This window comes from Mesoplodon densirostris, chromosome 1, assembly GCF_025265405.1.
Source record: "Mesoplodon densirostris isolate mMesDen1 chromosome 1, mMesDen1 primary haplotype, whole genome shotgun sequence".
NCBI classification, from domain to species: domain Eukaryota; kingdom Metazoa; phylum Chordata; class Mammalia; order Artiodactyla; family Ziphiidae; genus Mesoplodon; species Mesoplodon densirostris.
In genome coordinates, this window is record NC_082661.1 from 34946056 (window position 1) to 34969890 (window position 23835).

Sequence of the window (23835 nt, forward strand, 5' to 3'; positions counted from 1 at the left end):
TCCATGCCTTTCATGGGGCTCACATCTGAGTGGAGGCAACAGACAATAAACAAGTAAATCCACATATAGTTTATCAGATGGTGATAAATATGATGAAGAAGAATGAAGCAGGGGAAAAGGGGAGAAAAAGGGTACAGGGTGTGTGTGCGCACGCACGTACACGTGCGCTGGTTTAGAAAGGTTTTTCATATAAGGATTTGCTCTGGGGTCTCTTTTATCATGAAACGTTTTATGAGACCTATGGCTTTAAAAATGCATTCAGGGCTTCCCTGGTGGCGCAGTGGTTGAGAGTCCGCCTGCCGATGCAGGGGATACGGGTTCGTGCCCTGGTACGGGAAGATCCCACATGCCGTGGAGCGTCTGGGCCCGTGAGCCATGGCGGCTGAGCCTGCGCGTCTGGAGCCTGTGCTCGCAACGGGAAAGGCCACAGCAGTGAGAGGCCCGCGTACCGCAAAAAAAAAAAAAAAAAAAAAAAAAAAAAATGCATTCAGATTCGACTAATTGGATTCTATGAGAATTCATCTACAGCTGAAGTTTACTTCTGGTCTAATCCTGAAAATAAAAATTGTTTTCCAAACAGATTCACAGTGTATATATAGCATTGACGGTGGGGAGGGAGCTATTTGATGTACGTAAGAGAAAGGATTGGTTTTAAGAACTCTGCACAGTGATTGTATAGAAATGGCTGTGGGTAGTTACAAAGGGTTCTTATCTGTTCATTTATGCCCACCTGCCCACACTCCGCATAGATAAACCCACCTTCCTGTGATTTAGGCTGTGCATGAGTTTTTTTTACAGCTTTATTGGAGTATAATTGCTTCATAATGGTGTATTAGTTTCTGCTTTATAACAAAGTGAATCAGTCATACATATACATCTGTTCCCATATCCCTTCCCTCTTGCGTCTCCCTCCCTCCTACCCTCCCTATCCCACCCCTCCAGTCGGTCACAAAGCACCGAGCTGATTTCCCTGTGCTATGCGGCTGCTTCCCAGTATCTATCTACCTTACGTTTGGTAGTGTATATATGTCCATGCCTCTCTCTCGCTTTGTCACAGCTTACCCTTCCCCCTCCCCATATTTTAGGATCCCTTTTTCCAGAATAGTGTCTGAAATAATAATGAAAAGTGATGTTAAGCACTTACCAGATTATCCTTTTAATCCTTACAACAATACTGTTAGGTAGGAGCTGTCATTATCCCCACTTTGCAGATGAGGACACTGAGGCTTAGAGAAGTTACAAAATCTGTGGTACAAGGATAAGTCTGAATCAGTCAGCTCTGTCTAGCGCCGAGTTCTTAGTCACTATGTTATGCTGTCCCCCTTACTTTATAAGGTCCAAGTGCTTGATGAATGAATGAGTGAATACTACTGCCTTGAGTCTAAAGGATGAGGGCATTAGACAGAGACGGAGCCTGGGAGTTCTGTTGAACTGTCCAGAATGGGCAAGCATAGAGCCAGAACTTTGAGGACTGAATGAACAGGAGAATTGGTCAAGAGCAAATAGCAAAATAGCAGGTTACAGTCATCTATTCAAGAAATTAACTCTTAGACATCTTCTATATGCCAGGCATTAGGCTAGTTAACCCACCACTGGCCTTGTAGCCTCGTTGCCCAGGAGGGCTTTGGAGAAGAGACCTGGGCTTCCACTCAGCTCCTTCCCCTGTTAAAGTGATGCCATCTGCAGCAAAGGCTGGCCCTGAATCCTGCAGATACTGCCACAGCCTCCAGGCTAGTTCAGTGATTCCAAAATCTGGGCATGGAGTTTGTTACACCTCCACCTCAGGGGGCTTGTACACTGCTAGGTTGGGGAACCACTGTGTGGACTAGGAGTTTCTAGGTTTTCTAAAACCCCTGCTCCCTTGTGATGAACAGGACAAAGGCCTCAGGGTCCTCTGACAATCCTGGTGTGCAGTAAGGATGGGAAGCTATGGGAGGGCGCAGGTAACTAGGCCTGCCGAGTAGACTTTGATGGAGTTTTGCTTTCTCCTTTGTTCTATTAAATAATTGATTGCTATGTCCATTTCTCAAACGTGAACCTGTATTATCACATTGAATGTACTTTTAGAAAACTGCACGTGTTCCCTGTTCCCCAGGTCTGGCTTTGCCAGCTGCCTTCCCTTCCCCCGCCCTCCATCCACCCCTCCACCTGTTCTAGACCATTGTTTCTCAAACTTCCTGGGTATAAGAATTAACTAAAGAAAAAGTCTGACTCAGGGTCCTGGGAATCTGTACCCGCCCTGCAGGGAAGTCTGGGGAACCACATTCTGAGAAACAGTTTTAGGAGCTAATCCAGAGCGCAAGGGTGGGCGGGTTGGGAGACTCGGAGGGTTCCCCCCAGGTGAGGTGGATGGGTGACCCGGGGAGGTGCTTTCTGGGGTTCCCTGTGATAGGATTCACTCCCATGGCTGCCCCTGCCTCTCCCCCCATCTGGTAGGAAGCAAGGTGCAGGGCTTGGCGCTCCCTCCTTTTGGCTCAGAGCCAAGGGAGGAGCTCCACCGATACTGGCCTAGGGGAGGGAGAAGTCTGCGGAGGGGATGGGACCCAGCCGAGCATCCCCACTGGCCTTCTGGGCCTGGCGCAGACGACAAGGCCCAGCTGGCTGAGAGCCCAGTGCTTCAAAGGGTGGGCGAGTCATGGTCCTGCAGGAGACCTGGGAGCCACTCAGAAAAGCATGTGTTCCCCAGCTCCGTTGGGGACTGTTATTGCCCCTCGAAGGATGGGAAGTTGGTAGTTCTGCAGTCCTTGGGAGCTGAGAGAGCAATGTGTGACTTTCCAGCCTCCAACTTATTTTTCCTTTCCTTCATGAGGGAATTTCCAGTAAACTCTCCCCCAGTAATCCATGTGGGCTGGGTCCCTGCTGCACAGAAGAACAACTCGCTAGATGTGAGTTCCCTTATTAAGAACTTAGCCAGCAAAGCCCTTACTCACCACAGTGGCATGCGACTGTTAACATTTGCGTCCAGGCCAAAGGGGAAAACGTTTTCCATTTCTCTTTTAAACACACTAGACTCTGTTTTAACAAGAAAGAAACAAAAGTTCTTAACCAACACTTGCATGATCGAGTTGACTAGTTTACAGTTAAACTCTTTAGTTCCCCCAAACCTAACATCTAATTTTCAAGTAGTTGCTTCCATTGCCTAGAATTAGTTTGATGTCACAGAGAGAACCAACAACAAACTATATGGGCGTTCGTGGACTGAAAGGAATAGGAGAAGGACTGGCTCTTTCTTCATTTCAGAATACATCTGCTGTTTATTATTCTTGCACCATAAGTTTCTTTTTGAGGTGTGGTCCATCCATTTTAGTGTTGGGTGGAGCCCATGGGGAGACTCTTATTTTTCCATGAAAACACAGGGTAAAAGTTTCCCCATTACTTTCACACCATAATATTTTAACATATTTATAACATTAGTAATATGAAAGAAAAAGGGTCTTGGTTTAGTATCACCTTCTTTAAAGGAAATTGGCTTGTGGTCCGGCTGAACTCTTCTTATTCCCTGTGTAGGAGGCCAAGTCATCATTTCCCAGTCTCTCACTGTATTTTGTATCCAAGCAACATCATAGAAAATAGGCCAGGCCAGGCTTGCCTTCAAAGCCCTATAGAGTTCAGACACCCATAGGGGATGTTTTCTTCAACTTACAGTGAAAGATCTTAGAAGTTGTAACTGTTTACATTTTTCTTCAACTCACTGAGCCGTTAAAAATATTTTGTGGATTAAAGTCTTTCTAGGCTTTCATCTAAACAAGCACTATCTTCAGAAAAAAGAAATTTAAGTTTTCTTTGATGTCTCCCTCCCCTCCCCCACCCCACCCCCACAAGCATAAGAATTTTATGATGAAAAAGCAAATCTTAAGAAATGGGACTAAAGGTTTCTGAAAGAAGGAATTGAGATCAGACTTCACGATTGGCTTCTTTTATTTCACTCCATTCCTGGTCTGTTATTTGTTACCATCCTCTCACACCCTCTCATGGGGAGGGGAAAGCAGCGGATACTGGACGAGTCAGAATGGAGGTTGTAAAACCATTCAGGGCCATAAAGGGCCAGCAGATGGGTTTCGTGTTTTAGGCAAAGCTGTTCTCCCCAGTTAGCCACAAGTCCCACCACTCCCTATTGTCTCACCTAATACTCACTGTATTCCACATTTCTGTTATTGGCCTAAACTTTCCTCCTGACACCCTGTGGGAATTTGTTTGACTCCTGATGTTATAGGCCAATAACTTTGAAGGCAGAAAACTTGCCTAGTATTCTGGATTGTTCATTATGGACATTTTCTAGGATATTTTCCCCCCTAAATCAATAAACAAAGGCTTTAAGAGAAAAGAAATGTATAACATGAGAGAGTTTTCTGAATAGACATACATAGGAACATCATATATATAAGCCAGTAGCAGACTTTCAGGGCTAAAAAGGGTCTGAGGAATTCTTTCAATCTACTCATTTGCAGATAATGAAGGGGGCTCAGAGATTTGGGTGACTTAGCCAAGTCCTCAAAGGCAGTTGGGACACAGAGTTAGGGGTAGAACAGGAATTGTCTAACCCAGTGGTTCTCAGCCTGTGGTGATTTTGCCTATGGGGACAACTGGCAATGTGTAGAGATGCTCTAGTGGGTAGAGGCCAGGGAAGCTGCTGAGCATCTGACAAGGCACAGGACAGCCCCCTAAAACAAATAATTATCCAGTTCAAAGTGTCAGCAGTGCTGCTGTTGATAAATGCTGGTCCAACCCAGGTCAGCCCTCTTTCCACTTCAGTATCATCCCTGCATGCTGTGTTTTTTGTTTTGTTCCAGGGATTATTTATTGTTGATAGAGATTCAGGTCATCTTGGCTTTAGCAAAAGCAAATCAGTACACGTTCAAGTGTACAATGTTATGATTTTAATCATAAAGTTAGGTTATGAATCATGGAACTGTGAAGAGTAAAATCCAGTGTGTTTCCATGTCTTTCCAAGGTGAGTACGAGTCAGATAACATTTTTTTTTTTTTTTTTTTTGTGGTACGCGGGCCTCTCACTGTTGTGGCCTCTCCCGTTGCGGAGCACAGGCTCCGGACGCGCAGGCTCAGTGGCCATGGCTCACGGACCCAGCCGCTCCACGGCATGTGGGATCTTCCTGGACTGGGGCACGAACCCGTGTCCGCTGCATCGGCAGGCGGACTCTCAACCACTGCACCACCAGGGAAGCCCCAGATAACTTTTAAACCTTTCCAGGTTTTGTTCTTATTGAAAAAAACCGAATTAACCAACCCTGTGGCCTGCTGTCTTAAAACATGGAGAGAAGTCCATAGAGAGAAGCTCACACCCTGTGGGGCTGAGAGAGACGTGGAAGAGATTTTGCCAGGGGTTCTCACCTTGTGTGGGAGGTTTCTCTGTTTCATCAGGTGGAGATGGAGTCATGGGTAGTCTCTTGTCCTCAATATATCAGGGGAATAAAAACCCAGAGAAGAAAACATACTGATGTTAAAAAAACAAAAACAAACAAGATACTAACATACGGAGTGAACATACTCATGTATGAAAAATTACTCTGTAAAGGTCCCATCAATTCTCAGCATTGACAGAGAGACCTAATTTCTGTATTGACCTAAAAGGGCTGAAAAGTGCACTCAGTCCTCTGGAGGCAAAATTTTTCTTTTCTGACTCTACTTGTGATATTAGAAGAGAGCAGAATCCATCATGGTTGTTGAAAATCTTGGGTGTGTTCGTTTCAAGTCAGTGCACTCTTTCAAGAAGCCCTGTGCCAGTTGTTCACATCGTGGGGTTAGTTGTGTGAAACAGGGTATCATAGCAATGTCTGGTCTTGTGTGATATAATATACCTATTCACAGAAAGTGAAGTCACTTATTCTGAATCACTGGACATATGTGGTTGGATGACAGACCCTGAATCTACAATCTGGTCCTATTTCTGAGGTCCGAGTGGGGGATGAGAATACAGATACATGTCAGTTTAAAAATAATGTGTCTATGTTGACATCAACTTTCACTTCCTGATTTTAAAACAAAATGTACATCTTAAAATAAAATGAATATTTCTCCACAGGGGGAATCTTTCCTGATTATTGTTTTTGCCTGACAGCCCAGAGCTATTTTTATTCTCAACTACGGTTTCTTCACCACGGGGTTTTTGGTATAAGGAATCTCTCCTATCATTTTGAGGACTTGATATTTAGTTTTCTAACTTTATGCTAACGATAATCCAGGCTATCATATCTGCTATTGTTAGTATAAGTCGCTGCAAATATAGACAAGACATAAGTAAATAGCATTTAAAAATTCTTACTATTTCTCTTTTCCTTTTTCAGTATCTATACTGAGAGCACACCCTGGACTCTCTTTGCTTTTTGATTGCATTTCACAAGGGGAACTCCTTAAATTCACCCACTCTCATACCATGTTGTGCATTATAACCCCAATTTACAGACTATATTCCACAGGTTACACTTTTATATTGACCAACTCCCTGGGGATGTGTGTTCTATAAATTTTTTTGATCATGTGCCCTAACTACAAAAATGTTTCTTTCCTTCATTCAGTAAATATCTATTAATAAGCAAACTATGTTCCAAGCACTGGGGTTAGAGGAATGAACAGAACAGGAAACAACCCCTGCCTTTCAGGAGCTTCACTGTAGTAAGGAGGGACACAGGTGTACTTCTGTGCCAGTATGTTATGTGCACTAAGAGGTAGATGGTCAAAACCACAATAAGATATCACATCACACCTGTCAGCATGGCTGTCATCACAAAGACCACAAGCAACAAATGTTGGCAAGGATGTGGAGAAAAGGGAACCCTTTTACACTGTTCGTGGGAATGTAAATTGGTGCAGCCACTGTAAAAACAAAACAATACAAAACAGTATGGAGGTTCCTCAAAAAACTAAAAATTGAGTTACCATAGGACCCAGCAATTCCACTTGGGTATATATTTAAAGAAAATGAAAACACGATTTCAAAAAGGTATCTGCACCTCAATGTTCATAGCAGCATTATTTTTTTTTAATTATTTTTTATTTTTTGCCGTACGCGGGCCTCTCACTGTTGTGGCCTCTCCCGTTGCGGAGCACAGGCTCCGGATGCGCAGGCTCAGCGGCCATGGCTCACGGGCCCAGCCGCTCCGCGGCATATGGGATCCTCCCAGACCGGGGCACGAACCCGTATCCCCTGCATCGGCAGGCGGACTCTCAACCACTGCGCCACCAGGGAGGCCCCATAGCAGCATTATTTACAATAGCCAAGATATGGAAGCAAGCTAAGTGTCCATCGACAGATGAATGGATAAAAAAGATGTGGCACATATATGCAATGGAATATTTCTCAGCCATAAAAAAGAATGAAGTTTTCTTGTTTGCAACAACGTGGATGGACCTGGAGGGTATTATGCTTAGTGACTGAAGTAAGACAGAGAAAGAAAATTCTATATGTTATCACTTATTTGTGGAATCCAAAAAATAAAACAAATGAAAGAATATAACAACAAAAAAATAAGAGGTGGATGGGTAAGTGGTAGAGGCTGAATATAATCCCTTGGGGTCCAGGAAGAGAAAGAAGTGCACACATCCAACTTTTGAATGATGCTCCACAGCATGTGAGTTAGCAAGTTACCCCGTCAGTAAACTAGCAACCTATTTACACTGCAAGAAGGTTTACCTGGGGGGATGTTTTTACAGTGGACAATGTTGGTTTTCTTTATTGCTCAAATGTTCCCAAGTGGCCTTTATTTCACAAAACTATTTCCATTAAAATTATTTCCTATACCACTTTTACTATATGATACTATTCAAATGAAAATCAGTCGACAAATTTACAAGTTATGCACTTTTAAGTCATTTCTTCTACGTTGAGGCTGTACACATCAGACAGCATCAGTGCCCAGGACTGAGTCAGTGAATTCCTAACGCTCTTCCATTAACCTGGACTCAGACTTTCACATTCGGTCAGGTATCTGTTACACCAAAGCAGCTTCTGAACCATGTGTTACCTGGCCCAGGTGGAAGCTTAGATTTTCTATGTTCTTGTGTGGTTTCCTCAGCCCATTACTAAATCAATTAGCCAGTCTCTGAAGACCATGGCCTACATGAGATGAAGTTTACTACTGCTACTACCTACAAGAAGGATGATGGAAACAGAACAAACAAACAAACAAAAATCAAAAAATTTTAGGAAATAAGGTGAAAGTGAGAAAAACTTCTGCATGAGGCCTGTATTAATTTTCTGTTGCTGCTTTAAATTACTACAAACTTAGCGGCTTAAAACGTCACAATTTACCACCTTACAGCTCTACTGGTCTGAAGTCCAGTGGGCTTACCTTCAAAATGAAGGTGTCAGCTGGGCTATATTCCTTCTGGAGTCTCTAGGGGAGAATCCATTTCTTACCTTTTCCAGCTTCTAGAGGCCGCCTGCATTCCTTGGCTTGTGGTCCCTTCAAACTAGTGACAGCTTGTTGAGTGTTTCTTGCAAGTCTCTTGACTCTTGTCTCCCTCTTCTAATTTCAATCCTGGATTATCCGGGTAGGCCCAGTCTAATCATATTAAGGTCAGCTGATTAGCAACCTTAATTCCCTCTGCTACCTTAAACTCCCTTTTGTTTTGTATCACAACATATTAACAGGTTACAGTGGACAATGTTTTATGAGTCCTTTTAAATGTCCATTACAGAAGAATGCCTAAACTTTGTCCTACTTTTCTCTCTTCCTGTATTCTTTGAGGTTATATTCAGTCTTTGTCTCTCATCCATCGATCTCATTTGTGACTTGAAATTTCACAGGCACCATAGTTTGACTCTTGAAATGACTGCTTGTTATGGAGACGTGGTGGCTGCTGTGTGATGGTTACTGCCAAAATACTCTGCTAGGGAGAGCACAAAATGGCCCATGCTTCATTATGAGTGATTTTAATGCTCGCAGATGAATAGGAAGAGGATTGGAAGATCCAGTGCGGAAATGGAAACATGCCTCTTATGTGGGTTACTGTGTGCTTTTTCCTTTCCCCTGCAGGTTAATTGGCACGGCCACCGTAGCCCTGAAAGACCTGATTGGTGACCAGAGCCGATCGCTGCCCTACAAACTGATCTCCCTGCTAAACGAAAGGGGGCAAGAGACTGGGGTGAGCATTTCCCTCTTGTTGAATGGCTTTGAAGTGAGATGGCTTTGCAAAGGTTCATTAAGACAAGAGTGTGAAATTATAAGTAGCTCACTACACACACACACACTCTCCCTACTGGTTTTGAGATAAATAGGTGCATTTACAAATGATATGGCCTCATCCTGTACTCATACTGACAGAACTACAAAGTAGATAAACTTGATTTTCTATGGCAGAATGCTATAGTGTGAGTGGGACCCTCTCTTGGTACAGCTCTGGGCATATTCACTTAGTTGTTAACATTTGTATGGTGAGTATAGCTCTGTGTATCAGATACTCTTTGAAGCATTCTATAGAAGGTAATTCATTAATATTAGACCAGAATATCAAGATGTTAATATCATGATTTTTAAAAAATTTAATTAATTAATTTATTTATTTATGGCTGCAATGGGTCTTCATTGCTGTGCACGGGCCTTCTCTAGTTGAGGAGAGCGGGGGCTACTCTTTGTTGTGGTGTACGGGCTTCTCATTGCAGTGGCTTCTCTTGTTGCGGAGCACAGGCTTTAGGTTCCTGGGCTTCAGTAGTTGCAGCGCGTGGGCTCAGTAGTTGTGGCTCATGGGCTTTAGAGCGCAGGCTCAGTAGTTGTGGTGAACGGGCTTAGCTGCTTCGCGGCATGTGGGATCTTCCCGGACCAGGGCTTGAACCCGTGTTCCCTGTATTGGCAGGAGGATTCTTAACCACTGAGCCACCAAGGAGGTCCCCAGGGTCTTTATTATTCCATTGGCAGCTGAATGTTTTCTGATCACAGCCTCTCTAAACAAGTACACACTGATACTGTCTGATATGAGACCAGAAGAGAGACTCTTTTTCAAGTTCACTTGAAAAAAAATTGACTCTAGCATCACAGCTTTCAGATTTCTTAAGATTGCTAACAAGCACTCATAAAGCTAATATGCTTGCACTGTTAACCTCTGACCCCTTCGTTTTCCAAACAATTTGTCAATATTTTGCTTGGGAGCCTGGGCAAAGGGAGAAAATTTAAAAGAGGCCATCCCTGAAGGCAAGAATGCATTAATGTCCATTAGGAATGTCAGTTTTGCTGGTCTAGTCTCCAAAACATATAGGTTTGCTGTGAATTAGCATTCTAATCATAAAATGTAAATTCAGAATGTCAGCTGTCATCTATCTACCCCAAACTGGCTGAGAGAAATGATACTAAGGAAAGATGGTACAAGTCAGTGATTTTTCTGGCTGTTTTTTCCTCTTTAAAGCAGAGGAGAAAGCATATGTAGAACCCTGAAATGGCAGAATTGTAGGCGTTGAATGGAGTAAGGAAGAGTGAGGGCCTCAGGCCTGGCCCCCTGGTGTCCCCTTACCCCTGTAAGAGGGCCTGGAGCACCTCTGAGGATCCTGAAGTTATTGGGAAGCCATTGATACAGAGGTTGAGCCATTCATGGACTCTTCTAGGGTGTGAAAGGTGGATTCTTCAAGTTTGGCAACTGAGCCCCTCATTGCATTCGGTGTTCCTATTGTGGCCTGGTTGTAGCCATGAGACGCTGCTCTTATGATTCTATATTTGCCAAGAAACTGCTGTCAGAGGCATCATTTATTATCCTGTTCAGTGTCTCCCAGGTCATAGTTCTTAAGTTGGCAAAGAATGTGCTGATCCATGAGGGAGTATTTACTAATGAGCAGACAGGGCAATTGTGTGTGTGTGTGTGTGTGTGTGTATGTGTTAGAGTTTACCAGGTGTAGCAAAAGTAGCAAATGGAAGTGTGGGATGCCCATTTAAATTTGAATTTCAGATAAACAATGAACAATTTTGTAGTATAAATATGTTCCAAATTTTATATCCTGTATTTTATCTGATAACCTGGGTGTGTGTGTGTGTGTGTGTGTGTGTGTGTGTGTGTGCCATTCTTATTTTCAAAGGACTTCTTTTATTTTGAGGTTTATCCTTCCTCACTTTTGCTGTTAAAAGTCCTTTATTTTGTGAAATGATTATAGTAGTAGCTGGTAGTTGAGGGCATGTGTTTGGCAAAATAAAAATTAGCGACCCTATGTTGAGTCCCCCTCGCAAACTTTTTTGAAATTTTATCAGTTCACAAAATATGAAAGTATAGGAAACTCTGCCCTAAAATAATGCCCCACGTGAGAAATTTAACTCAGATTTTTAAAATGGGAATAATTTTATCTCCTATAACGAGTTGGTAGGTTTCTTCCTTTCTGATAATGAAAGGTTATGTATAACATTTTATGTTCTCCTTGCCTTGGCTTCTAGCCAACTTGGGGTCATATTTAATGCAAGAGGGATGGCACTTATCTTCAACTTCATGTTTTGCATCTCTGTTTTCTCTTTAATCAGACTTGTTTCCTTTTTTTTGAACCCCATTTTATGAATCACATCGTTTTATAACTTTTTGTTAGTCGCTTAAAATTCTTTTTGGAGAGAAGTGTGAAAATAAATTTCAGCAATTAACAAAGACGTCAATGAGCAAACAAAAAACTTAAACACTTAGAATGATCCTCTGTGACTGTAATTCTGTGATTGGAGGTCATCTCCAGCCTAGGAAGGAGGTTTGTTACAAGTTTCCTTGTCACAAAACTTTCCTCCAGTTATGAGGCTGCCCCTTAGCAATGATACACTTGGCAACCTGTACCAGGTAACTGCTTTCCCAGGTGTGCCCACTCCACCTGGGCTCACACGGTGGGAAGATATAAACAGTGGAGGGTGTGTCATCCTTCTCTCTTTCTCTTCTCACTTTCCCATCCCCCTGCTCAGCCCTGCTAGAACTTTTACTCCTGCTGAATTGGTTTGTGTTGAGTCTATAGCATTCTGATGCCCTGCACTGATTCTGTCTGCAATGAATTTTTTCTACCCAGGCCACCATTGACCTGGTGATCGGCTATGATCCACCTTCAACTCCACATCCGAATGACCCCAGTGGGACCAGCGTGGCAGGCTTGGGAGGTAAGCTGACCCTCCTGAAGGTCCAGCCTACACCAGGGGGGATCTACTAATGGCACACAAGGACTCTCCAAGAAAGCTCTCCTTGTCACTATGCTCTCTGTAGCTCCCTGCCCACCTAGACAGGGCCCCATGAGGCAGGTGGAGCAGCCCTGACTGGACATTACAAGAGTTTATCAAATGCCCTTCAAAGGAGAGGGGACAGCGAGACAGTCCTTTACTGTTGCCAAAATTCGGTGACAGAATACCGGTGCCAGATTAAATCTTGGAGACAGAGTTTTGGGTGAAGTAGAAAGAAATAGCTTTATTGGTTTGCCAGGTAAACAGGGCCACAGGGGGCTAATGACCTCAAGATTGTGTGTCCCACCCTGGAGGGGGTAGTGAGGAATCTTATAATGTTCAAGGAGCAGGGCGTGGTCAGCTTGTGGGCATTGTTCTGATGGGTTGGTGGTGAGGTAATTGGGAGTCAGCATCATCAACCTCCTGTTTCCAGCGGGTCTGGGGTCTGCGTGCTTGTGGACAGCCTACAGCTAACTTCTTCCACCTGGTGGGGGGTTTCGGTATCTGCAAAACAGCTCAAAGGACACAAAACAGCTCAGAATAGTATCTGTAGTCCTTGAGGAAGAACTAAAGGTCCCTGACTTTGTTTAACGGCTAAAGTATTATTATTTTGTCTTGCTTGACTGTTGTTCTTTCTTTCTGCATTTTCTCACTTCTCTGATTAAATTTATTCTGTGACTAAAGTTTTTCTACAGACAAAAGGCAGGCAGAGGACATGGGCGGGGTCAGTTCTGTGAAGGCCTCATAGGGTCCTGCTTGGTTACATGACTGAGCAGCCTCACGCGAGCCCATCCAGCAGAAGGCCCCAGGCAGGGCTTTGCTTTGGGTTTGTAGCTTGCACCCCATACACTGTTGCCTGGTTGTGAGTCTCAGGAGTGGCCTGTACTCTCTTCACGTGTCTTCACCTCCTAAATGTGCCATCACCAGGCTGTGCTCTCAGCCGTCAGTCTCGTGGTCGGAGCCCTTGGATTGGAGCCTCTCTCTCCCTTGGCCCTGACTGACCCCCTCCTGCCTCCAAACAGCCCCTCGGTCCTTTAACCAAGTGCTTCCTGCCGCACAACCCACCTTGTGCTCCTTGTTCACGGACGTGGGTTGTGGGTCATTCAGGGCCATCAGGTGCTGCTTTGGATGGGGTTGGGGCGTGGGACTCGGGGTGGGTTTTGGGCCGCGGGTGGAGGGCAGTCTACAAGTCAGGCCTTTCACGCAGCTGAGTCCGACCTCCTCTTAGCATCTTTCCAGGGTGACGGGATGCTAGACGTGTCTCTGTGGCTTCCTCTGAACGGAGGGGTCTCACCAGACGCCCCCATCTTCCCAGCCTTGGCGTGCACCCCAGGGAAGGAGGGCCCACTCGCCTCGCCTTGAAATCCCTCTTCCTGGGAGGGCACCCTGGCCCTGGTTCCTGCCAGGCCTGGCTCTTCCAGTCCTGGCTTCTCTGAGTTTTTCTTGGTTCTGAACTCAGCTCTCTGGCCACCTGAGGGGTCTTCTTGGCACCCGTGGCAGCACCTCCCTTCCTGCCCTGTGATGTCTCTGCCCCCTTCCTGTGTGACTTCTTGTCTGCCTCAGCCCCAACCCAGCCATTGCCCCTGCTCGCCCAGCCCACAGATGGCCCGATATTAAGGTTTGGGCCCATTCATTGACCATGTAGTTGTGTGTCCAGCATGGGTCACCTGGCCCCTTCTTCCTTGGGGACATTTGGGACTGACATAGCCCCTTACCTCTTATAAGGGTACCAGCACATCAGCAACGCGCTCTGCCTTCCCCCCTGCCCACCGGCACCACGGGCACGCTGCGCTGCCCTCGGACGCTCTTGGCCCTGCAAGAGCCCTGTGGTGGCTTGAGAACATCTGTGGCTCCCTTTGCTGCCAGAGCAGTGATGACAGACACACCACAGAGCAAACAGCTCAGTCCTGAGCAGCACGCCAGCAGGGGCTGAACCAAGTGGTCCGACTAATTTCTTTCTCCTTCGCTGATGTCCGCTGTCACCAGCGTTTGCTTCAGCCTCGAAAGGACAGTAGGAACTTACGGGCCCAAAAAGGCAGCCCCAACTGGCGGGCTATCTGGTGTAGCCTCTGAATTGGGAGGACCAGGGTGCCTTTTCTTACACTGATATTTTTCCTAAGCCAGATCCTATTTACTAGTTTCCTAAGGCTGCTGTAATAAAGCACCACCAACTGGGTGGCTCAAACTATAGAAATGTATCCTCTCGCAGTTCTGGATGCCAGATGTCTGAAATCAAGGACTCTAAGGGAAATCCTGTTCCATGCCTGTATCCTGGCTTCTGGTGGTTGCTGCCAATCCTTGGTGTCCCTTGGCTTGTAGACCCATGTCTCCAGTCCCTGCCTCTGTCATCACACAGTGTTCTCCCTGTGTGTCTCTGTTTTCACATGGTGCTCTCTCTGTGTGTCCATGTCCAAATTTCTCACGTCTTATATGGACACCAGTCATTGGATTCGGCCCACCCTAATCCAGTGTCCTCTCAGATTAACTTGATTACATCTACAAAGACCCTATTTCCAAATAAGATCACATTCTGAGGTTACAGATGGGCAAGTTTTTGGGGAGGACACTATTCAGCCCTGTATACTGGGAGATAAAAGACAGTTTCATTATGTTTATTCCATTTCAAGAGCCAAAATGTTAAATGGGTCCTTTTGAGGTACCCCTTGAGCCGAGCCTTTAGGAAAAAAAATAGCACTGAGGTTCATTCAAGTAGAAAGAGTAAACTTATAGTTTACATGAACTGGCATCACACAACTTCTTAGTATTTATGGAGTAAAGAAATTGGTTGCTGGGTTTCCTTACCCATTGCTCAGTGCTGCAGTGAGGGTGGTAATTCTTTAAAATACAGCTCCTCGGGCTTCCCTGGTGGCGCAGTGGTTGAGAGTCCGCCTGCCGATGCAGGGGACATGGGTTCATGCCCCGGTCTGGGAAGATCCCACATGCCGCGGAGCAACTAGGCCTGTGAGCCATGGCCGCTGAGCCTGCGCGTCCGGAGCCTGCGCTCCGCAACAGGAGAGGCCACAACAGTGAGGGGCCCGCGTACCGCAAAAAAAAAAAAAATACAGCTCCTCCCCTCCAGGAACTTTCAGTCCAGGTTTGGAGACAAGACTTTTTTTTTTCTGAAGGTGTAACATTATGGATAAGAGAAAGGGCTTTGGGGTCACACTAGCCTAGGTTAGATTCTGTGTCTATTGTTAATTAGCTATGTGACCTTGGGTAAGTCACTAAACTTGTCTGAATCTTAGTTACTCTATTGTAAGGTGGGGGAGGACAGTAGCACATCATAAAGTGGTTGCAAGGATTAAATGAGATAATGCATAGAAAGCACTTAGCCCAGTACCTGGCATAGAGTAAGTTCTACCTTAATGTGGTCTTTATTATTATTATTATCACAAAAACAATTCTGGGTAGCTGTAGTTATGAGCTCAGTTGAGTGCCACAGTCTGTATGGGCATTCAAATTGTTTCCTCTAAGAAGCTGAGTTATTAGAAAAGAATGATCTGGTTTGGCTCAGAGTCATGTTGAGATGACTAAATGCTTTTTTGTTAAATATCTTAAAAAAGGGGGGGGGGTTGTGTCCTAATGGACCAGGAAGACTTTGAGAATAAGCAATTTATCAAGCTGTTGGGAGTATAGGGGGAGGTCCCATCTCCTGAGATGGACCCTTGTAAGCCCAAGCTCAGAAAACACGCCATTTCCCCGGAGCAAAGACTGCTTCCTTAGAAATGAGAAAAGCACCAACTTTTGAAATTTTAAACCCACTGGGGAGAAAACCCTTGCCATCCAGGCTCCCTTTGCCCAAGGCTACTCTCCTCACCTCGTGGGTTGTCTTGGCAGCACAAGTCAAGCTCCAACAGTGCTTGTGGACTGAGTCCCCCATCCTCTTAGGAAGCTAGCTGATTTCCAGCAGGTTCCAATGGCAGGTGGCCAAGGTGTGCCTCAGAAGTTCTTTTTAATACCTGATACTGCTGGATGGAGATAGGAAATGAGCCAGAACTTGGGTTCCTTTTATTTGGATTTCAAAGAATGTTAGCAAGTGCTGGCCTGCAAATGAGCTGTGTCCGCAGGGCAATTTTATGTTTAAGTGTGAAATGACAGAGTGAAATTTATTTATTTGAAAAATGAACAGGTTTCTTTGATCTGGAAGTGCCATCTTTGTTCTATGAGATTAACATTCACCACAGCTGGTGGTGTGGTGAATAATGATTTCATAATCTGGCTAAAAGAAACTTAAAAAAATCTTTTAATGTCCTAGATTATCTGGATTTTTTTTAAACTTTTTTTTTTATTTGGCTACATAGGGTCTTAGTTGCAGCATGTGAGATCTTTTCGTTGCAGTGCGTGGGCTCCAGAGCTCACGGGCTGAGTAGTTGTGGCATGTGGCTCTCTGGTTGCCCCACAGCATGTGGGATCTTAGTTCCCCGACCAGGGATCTAACCTGCATGCCCTGCATTGGAAGGCGGATTCTTAACCACTGGACCACCAGGGAAGTCCCTATCTGGATGTTTTAAGATAAAACTTTTTTTGTCTTAATGTGACAATTCAACTAAGCAAAGACATCTTTGAGTACTTAGTACAACTCCATGTTAGGGAAGACACTAAGGAAAAAAAACCAACACCTTACAGTCTTGGGGGAAATAAGAGCAATAAACATGAGACAGAAATAACAGCAAGGCAGCCACACCTCCTGCCATCACAGACCTTAACATAAACAGAACATCTGGCCAAGAAATTGGTTTTTTTCACTTTCCTTAAATTGACTCTTTAAAAATCTTTACCATTTTGTATAAAAGTAACGAGTCCACTCCCTCTAATTTAAATATCAATAGATCTTTTCAGATTTTAAAACATGAACTCATTGGGGGTGTTTTTTGAGTTCAAAAGCATATCTGCTTATAAAAATATAAACATCACAGGGAATATAAGACACAAGAACATACAAATCTCTCATAGTCCCAACCTACGATAACCACTATTCACCACTACTGATATTGATTTTAAAGGTTACCATCCACATAGTGGGATCTGCAAAGAAGAAATTTGAAATGTTAATGATAGAACACAAAAGTGAAGATTTTCAGGAAAATTCACCTCTGCAAGTTGAAGAAACTAATTATGACCATAGACCATGGGAATTGAATACCTCAGAGGTTCATGTGTTTTTTTTGTTTGTTTTTTTAAGACTCTTTTTTAAGAGAAGTTTTAGGTTTACCACAAAATTGAGAAGAATATACAGAGATTTCCAGAATGCCCTCTGCCCCCACGTATGCATAGCCTTCCCCATTATCAATGTCACTCACCAGAATGGTGCTTTTTTTTTTTTTTTTTTTTTTTTTTTTTTACAAAGGATGAACCTGCATCGACGCATCATAATCACCCAAAGTCCATCGTTTACCTTAGAGTTCACGTTTGGTGTTTTACGTTCTACAGGTGTGGACAAATGTATAATGGTCTATATCTAGCATCATCACATCATACAGAATATTTTAACTGCCCTAAATGTCATCTGTGCTCTGCATATTCGTCTATCCCCACACACACCCCCAACCCTTGGTAACCACTGATCTTTTTATTGTCTCCATAGTTTTGCCTTTTCCAGAATATCACAGAGTTGGAATTATACAGTATGCAGTCTTTTCAGATTGGCTTCTTTCACTTAGTAATGTGCATTTAAGGTTCCTCCATGTCTTTTCATGACTTGATAGCTCTTTTTTTAGTGCTGTATAATACTCCATTGTCTGGATGTACCACACTTTATTTATCCATTCACCTACTGAAGGATATCTTGGTGGCTTCCAAGTTTGGCAGTTATGAGTAAAGCTGCTATAAGTTTCCGTGTGCAGGTTATCCGTGTGCAGGTTTTTGTGTGGACCTAAGTTTTCAACTCCTTTGGATAAATGCCAAGGAGCATGATTGCTGGGTGATAGGGTAAGAATATGTGTAGTTTGTAAGAAACCACCAAACTGCCTTCTGAAGTGGCTGTACCAGTTTATATTCCCACCAGCAATGGATGAGAGTTCCTGTTGCACCAACATTTGGTGTTGACCGTTCTAATAGCTGTGTAGTGGTATCTCATTGTTTTAATTTGCATTTTCATGATGACATATGATGTGGAACATCTTTTCATATGCTTATTTGCTAACTGCATATCTTTGGTGAGGTTTCTGTTAAGGTCTTTGGCCCATTTTTTTTTACAGGTTGTTTGTTTTCTTATTGTTAATTTTTTTTTAATTATTTTTTGGCTGCGTTGGGTCTTGGTTGCTGCGTACGGGCTTTATCTAGTTGTGGTGAGCGGGGGCTACTCTTCATTGTTGTGTACAGGTTTCTCATTTGCAGTGGTTTCTCTTGTTGCAGAGAATGGGCTCTAGGCGCATGGGCTTCAGTAGTTGTGGTACGCAGGCTTAGTAGTTGTGGCTCATGAGCTCTAGAGTACAGGCTCGGTAGTTGTGGCACATGGGCTTAGTTGCTCTGCGGCATGTGGGATCTTCCCAGACCAGGGCTCAAACCCATATCCCCTGCATTGGCAGGTGGATTCTTAACCACTGCACCACCAGGGAAGTCCCTATTGTTGAGTTTCAAGATTAAGAGTTGTTTGTATATTTTGGATAACAGTCCTTTATCACATGTGTCTTTTGCAAATGTTTCCTCCACTTCTTGGCTCGTTTTCTAATTCTCTTGATATTGTATTTCACAGAACAGAAGTTTTTAATTTTAATGAAGCCCAGCTTATCAATGATTGCTTTCATGGATCAGGTCTTTGGTTTGTATCTAAGGGGTTCCCTTTTAAGGAATGCTTTCCTGAAGCTCTTATTTCAAAATGACAAAGGTTGAAGAGCCTGGGGTATATGTGGCTTAACTGAAAGTGTGTGGTGTCAGAAGGTCTGCTTTTCATTGCCTGCCTCTGAGACTTTTCCCATGACAAGAGGGGTGGGCTGACTCAGACCACTGGCTTGATCTTCTGAAAACCTGTTACCTTGCCGACTTGATTTGCCAGATGTCATTTAGCTTGACTGGAGCCTACATCCCCGTGACCAGAATAAACTACTTTTAAAGTCTCACATCTATTTTTGAAGAACAATTTGTTAAAAGTATACATTGTTCAGTGCTAGAAGTGCGAAAAAAAAACAGGAAACATTCATAGCCAGAGTTGGCCACACTTCAAATTCATTTCATTCCATGAACACCAGAGTCACTTTGCTTGAAGTTAAATTCACTCTGGTTCAGAAAACATTTACTGATACCTGTCTGTAGAGCATACAGAGGTGAGAAAGGTATTGTTTGCCACCAGGAGCTTGTGTTTCAGTAGAAAGGTAAGATATAAACATGAATAACTATAGGTCAGAGCTGCATCTAATAAATTCCTCAAGGGAAGACTAAGCTAATTATTATGTGGGAAACAATTTCTTAGAGAAAGTGCTTTTTCAGCTGTGTATTTCAACTGTGTATCCTTACCACCTAGTACAGCACTTGGAAAACCACAATGTCCAATAAATGCATGGTTGATTGAACGAATGAATGAGTGAATGATGGATGAGCAATAGATATGGTTTAAATTTTTGTTCATGAGGGGCATTTTGGTGAACACTAGTGTATAGGCCAAAGTGACTGATTCATTCAGAGGAGTAATAAAAGGGAAACATGTTCCTGAGGGCCGGGAGTGCCAGACTGGGACATCTGTCCTTGATGAACAGACCTTGAGGATCCATGGGAAGTTTTCTGAACAAGGGACTGTCTTGTTCAGAGCTGCTCTGGAACATGATCAATGTGTTAGAACATCATTGCAGGCACTGTTTCCACGATTAGGTCTCTAATTGGCTTTGTCCAGCAAACTGATTGTATTAGGCCATTTCCCCCCCGCAGGATATTTAGGAAAGTCAAAGTGATGATAATAAGCAAGTGGTTCTTAAATTTTAGAGACATAGTAAAAATCATCGGGGGAAATCTTTAAATGTGCAGATTGCCATCACCTATCTCCAGAGGGTCTAATTTAGCTGATCTAGGGGAACTGCCCAATCTTGTATGGTTAACAGGAACTTCCAGGAGATCCTGATGAAGGCTGATTATCGAGCTCACTTTGAGAAGCCATGGAGTTGAGCATTTTACCTGGTTAACATTGTCTTGTCCTGATCCAGACAGAGCTCTTTGGGCAGCATTTCCTAGCTTGGCTCACAGCCTCCCTCAGTCAAAGGTAGATGCTGCCAGAATTGCCCTGCCAGCCTGTGTTTGCATCACTGTTTGGTTACAGGCACTTTTATGGTACCTTTGCTTTGGTCAATGTATTGGAACTGTTCCAGAAGATTCTCAGGGCCCACATAGTGCCATTTACCCAAAAATCAGAGTGAAAGGTAATGAATTGCTTATGGTTGAATGCAGATATTTATTTATATAACTTTTAGCATGTTAGAAACCCAGCAAAGTTATTATTCAACATTCCAGCTAAATCAGCATATTATCTCCAAAATGTTTTCATGCTTAGAAACTTACTCTCTCATGTTCTGCTTTGTACTTTTGAACTTACACTGATGATACCATACCAGCCTTCTCCTGATTTTGCAATGACCTTTGACCCAAGGTAATTAAATTCTGCCTTAACCAGTACGACCATTTAACAAGACCTCGTCATGAGAAGCAAAATTAATATCATAGGCAGAGATTGGCATTCTACGACTCTGGAAAAACAGGGTTGCTGTGGGGAAATAGTAAATATTGACCAAAAAAAGCAAAAATATTCATAAAGAAAGGAGTCTCCATCAAGGAATGGAAGAGGATTAGGTGGGATAGTGGCCCAATTAGTGCTTAGGTGGAAAAGATGAGAGGCATGGGAAGTGTTTGGATAAAGAAGCCTGCTGGCTAGGGTAGTCCTGGCCACCCTGATTGCCTATTTTCTCTGTGAAATAAGAAGGAAGGTCATTAGCTGATGGTGAGGAGGATAGAATGTTGGAAGCTTTCAAGGTGCAAAATAGGTGGGAGTTCAGAAAGGTGAAGGGATTTGACCTTGTTGGCTAATCAATGGCCATTTCAAACCAGGATTTAGGAGAACTTGGACATAGGTACTTTGGAAACATGGTAGGATAGCTGGGCAATCCTGTGAGTCCACTGAAGGTTTGCGATCGTGAAATTAAAGTGACACTAGTCGGTAAGGTGTGTGTTCAAGTTCAGTTACCTTTGTGAATGAGTGTAGTAAGTGGAGAGTCAAATGAACCAGGTGGGTACGATGAAGTGAGGGGAAGGGAGGGATTGAGGGGCACTTAGAGGAGTGATTGCAGTGTTAGATCCCAGAATCTAACAGGTTAGGAGAAAAGGACATGAAGTGGGGGGCAGGGGATGTGATGTGGTCCATAGATTGGGGCAGCCTGTGGGACTGCACACTGTGGACTGGAGTCATAGAAAGAACAAACTGGAGAGATACAAAAGATGGCCACTGGAGTCCTGTCTACACAGAAACTCAGAATGTGAACTTTTTTGGGAATAGGGTCTTTGCAGATGTAATCTGTTAAATGAGGTCATACTAGATTAGGGCAGGCCCTAAATCCAATGACCGGTGTCCTTATGAGAATAGGTGAGAACCCACAGACACACAGTGGAGAAGGCCATGTGACAACAGAGGCAGAGGTTAGAGTGATGCAGCCACAAGCCAAGGGAACACCAAGGATTGCCAGGAGCCATCAGCTACTAAGAGGCAAGGAAGTCTTTTTCTCTAGAGGCTTCTAAGGGAGCATGGCCCTGCCAGCATCTTGATTTTGGAATTCTAGGCTTTGGAACTGTCAGAGAATAAATTTTGGTTGTTTTAAGTCACCCAGTTTCTGCTACTTTGTTACAACAGCCCTAGGAAGCAAATACAACCAGCAACTTCCTATTCAGTCAGCAGTTCCTAACTTACTGTTGCCTTCTGTGGTCATGAAACACTCATACTTTGTAGATCCTCTTGGCTGTGTTCCAGGGCCAAGGCTGTGTGCCTGGGTCTCAGTATGGGGCGGGGCACGCCAGTTCAGTGGCTAATGTTGGGTAATTTCACAACTTGTGCAGAAGGGTGTGTTCGGCTGTGCCCTAAGGGCCCCGGTCATTCTTTGTGGAACACTTAGGGTGTTAGCATTGTTTAATTCTGTGCGGCTTCCTGCCACATAAAGGGGCGATTTCCTGCTCAAACAGCCTTTTGCTGCTACGTAGAGATGCAGGTGGTAGACAGGACTTGGTGTGGTTTCCCTCTGACCCATCCCTTCAGCCTGAAGTCTGACTAGCAGAAGGTTTCCAGAAGAAATCGGCTCTTTGTTACCTGCAGTCTGTTTCTGGAACATCCATCAAGAGCTTAAAGAGGATTTGTTCAGAGTCCAGCACCACAAAGGGCTACGATTTACCCCTTCTTTTGCCGTAAACAACCACCAACCCCAAGTGGAACAGTCCACAGCAGAGAGGAAATCTCACTTGGGCCCAAGGTGGTCCAAGAAAGTTCATGTTAGTTGTTGCAGGAGCCTTAAAGTCATGTGGCCCAACCACTGTCCAGTCTGGAACAAGTTTGCACAGGGGAGCCTGACTGTCTGTGCTTCCCTGAGGCTGGTGCCAGGGTTGGGAGGAGTGTCCCACCGGCATCTGGGTGCCCTCTCCCGCGAGCCCTGCGGGAGCTTTGCCCAACTGCTGGAGAACTCGAGAAGGCTCAGGCAGGGGTCAGGATGTCCTCGTTCGTTTGTTTCCTCATTCCACATTCATCAAGCCCCTGCTATGTACTAGAAGGGTGCGTGTCAGGCACAGGGCAGGTACAAAGAAGAAAAGGGCAAGCCCCCAGCTTCTGAAGAGTGGATGGTAGTGGGGAGGCGCACAGGTTAATAACAGGTGCGAGACTGGTGAGGACTGGATAGAATAATGTGTCGTAGACACGAGACGGGGGACTCACTCCGGTGGGGGGTGGGTGGGGACAGAGCAAGACAGTGTTTCATCTGGAACTTGAGGGAGGTGAGGAACCCGCCTGGTGGAGAAAAGGAAGGACATTCTGAGAGCTTGGATCCGGGCCCCAGGCAAACCCTTCTTTTGAAGCCTCTTAAAGAATAGGGAAGTGGAGGCCCAGATTATCATGCAGAGGTAGCTATTCTCCACCCGTGGCTTCTGTGGGGTTTCCTGGTGTCCTGACAAAGATGTTGAGGAACTAGGGGCACAGCATCACCTTCACCTGCAGCCTGGTTCTAGATCCAGTCTTAAACCAGTGAGGGAGGGCGAAGATGTGGTCTTGGTTTTAGCTCAGCTCCTAATAACCTAACAAGTTGCTTCAGCTTTCTGGACCTCAGTTTTTCTACCTATAAAATGGGGTGAGGGGCAGGTTAGATGAGGATCTTTAAGGTCCCTTCTAGTCTAAATTCTGCGGGTCTGTGGCTCCTTGAAAGGCTGAAGTGTGGTTCCAGAGAATGTTGGGTCAAAGGAGCCAGAGGGCTGAGGAACAGAGCGGGAACGCACACTTGATGAATTGGCGACAAAGAGGGGGGCCACGAAAGACGCTGAAAATATTTAGTCAGAGTGCCAGCAGGAGAGCTGCACAATTCAGAGAAGTATGCGTGGGCCCTAGTGTCCAATGCCATGGAAGGTGAAGCGTGAGGATTCAGAAAAGGGCCCTGAGCTTAGCAGGAAGAGGTTGACCTTTGCAGAACAGGTGCCGGGCTTAGACGGGACGAGAATGAATGGAGGGGTGGTGAGGAGGAAGTTTCCTCCTGGACTAAACTCTGAGGCAGTACACTGGG

The 23835-nt window shown here is 44.5% G+C and overlaps 1 protein-coding gene across 3 annotated transcripts in view; it reads left to right on the forward strand.

Moving 5' to 3' along the window:
• MYOF (myoferlin) overlaps nt 1–23835 on the forward strand; it is a 157087-nt gene that overhangs the window by 30227 nt on the left and 103025 nt on the right. For all 3 annotated transcript variants that reach the window (XM_060101948.1, XM_060101957.1, XM_060101963.1), the window contains exons 4-5: nt 8993–9101; nt 11968–12055. In XM_060101948.1, coding sequence (XP_059957931.1) covers nt 8993–9101; nt 11968–12055 — 197 coding nt within the window. The remainder of the gene's footprint in view (nt 1–8992; nt 9102–11967; nt 12056–23835) is intronic.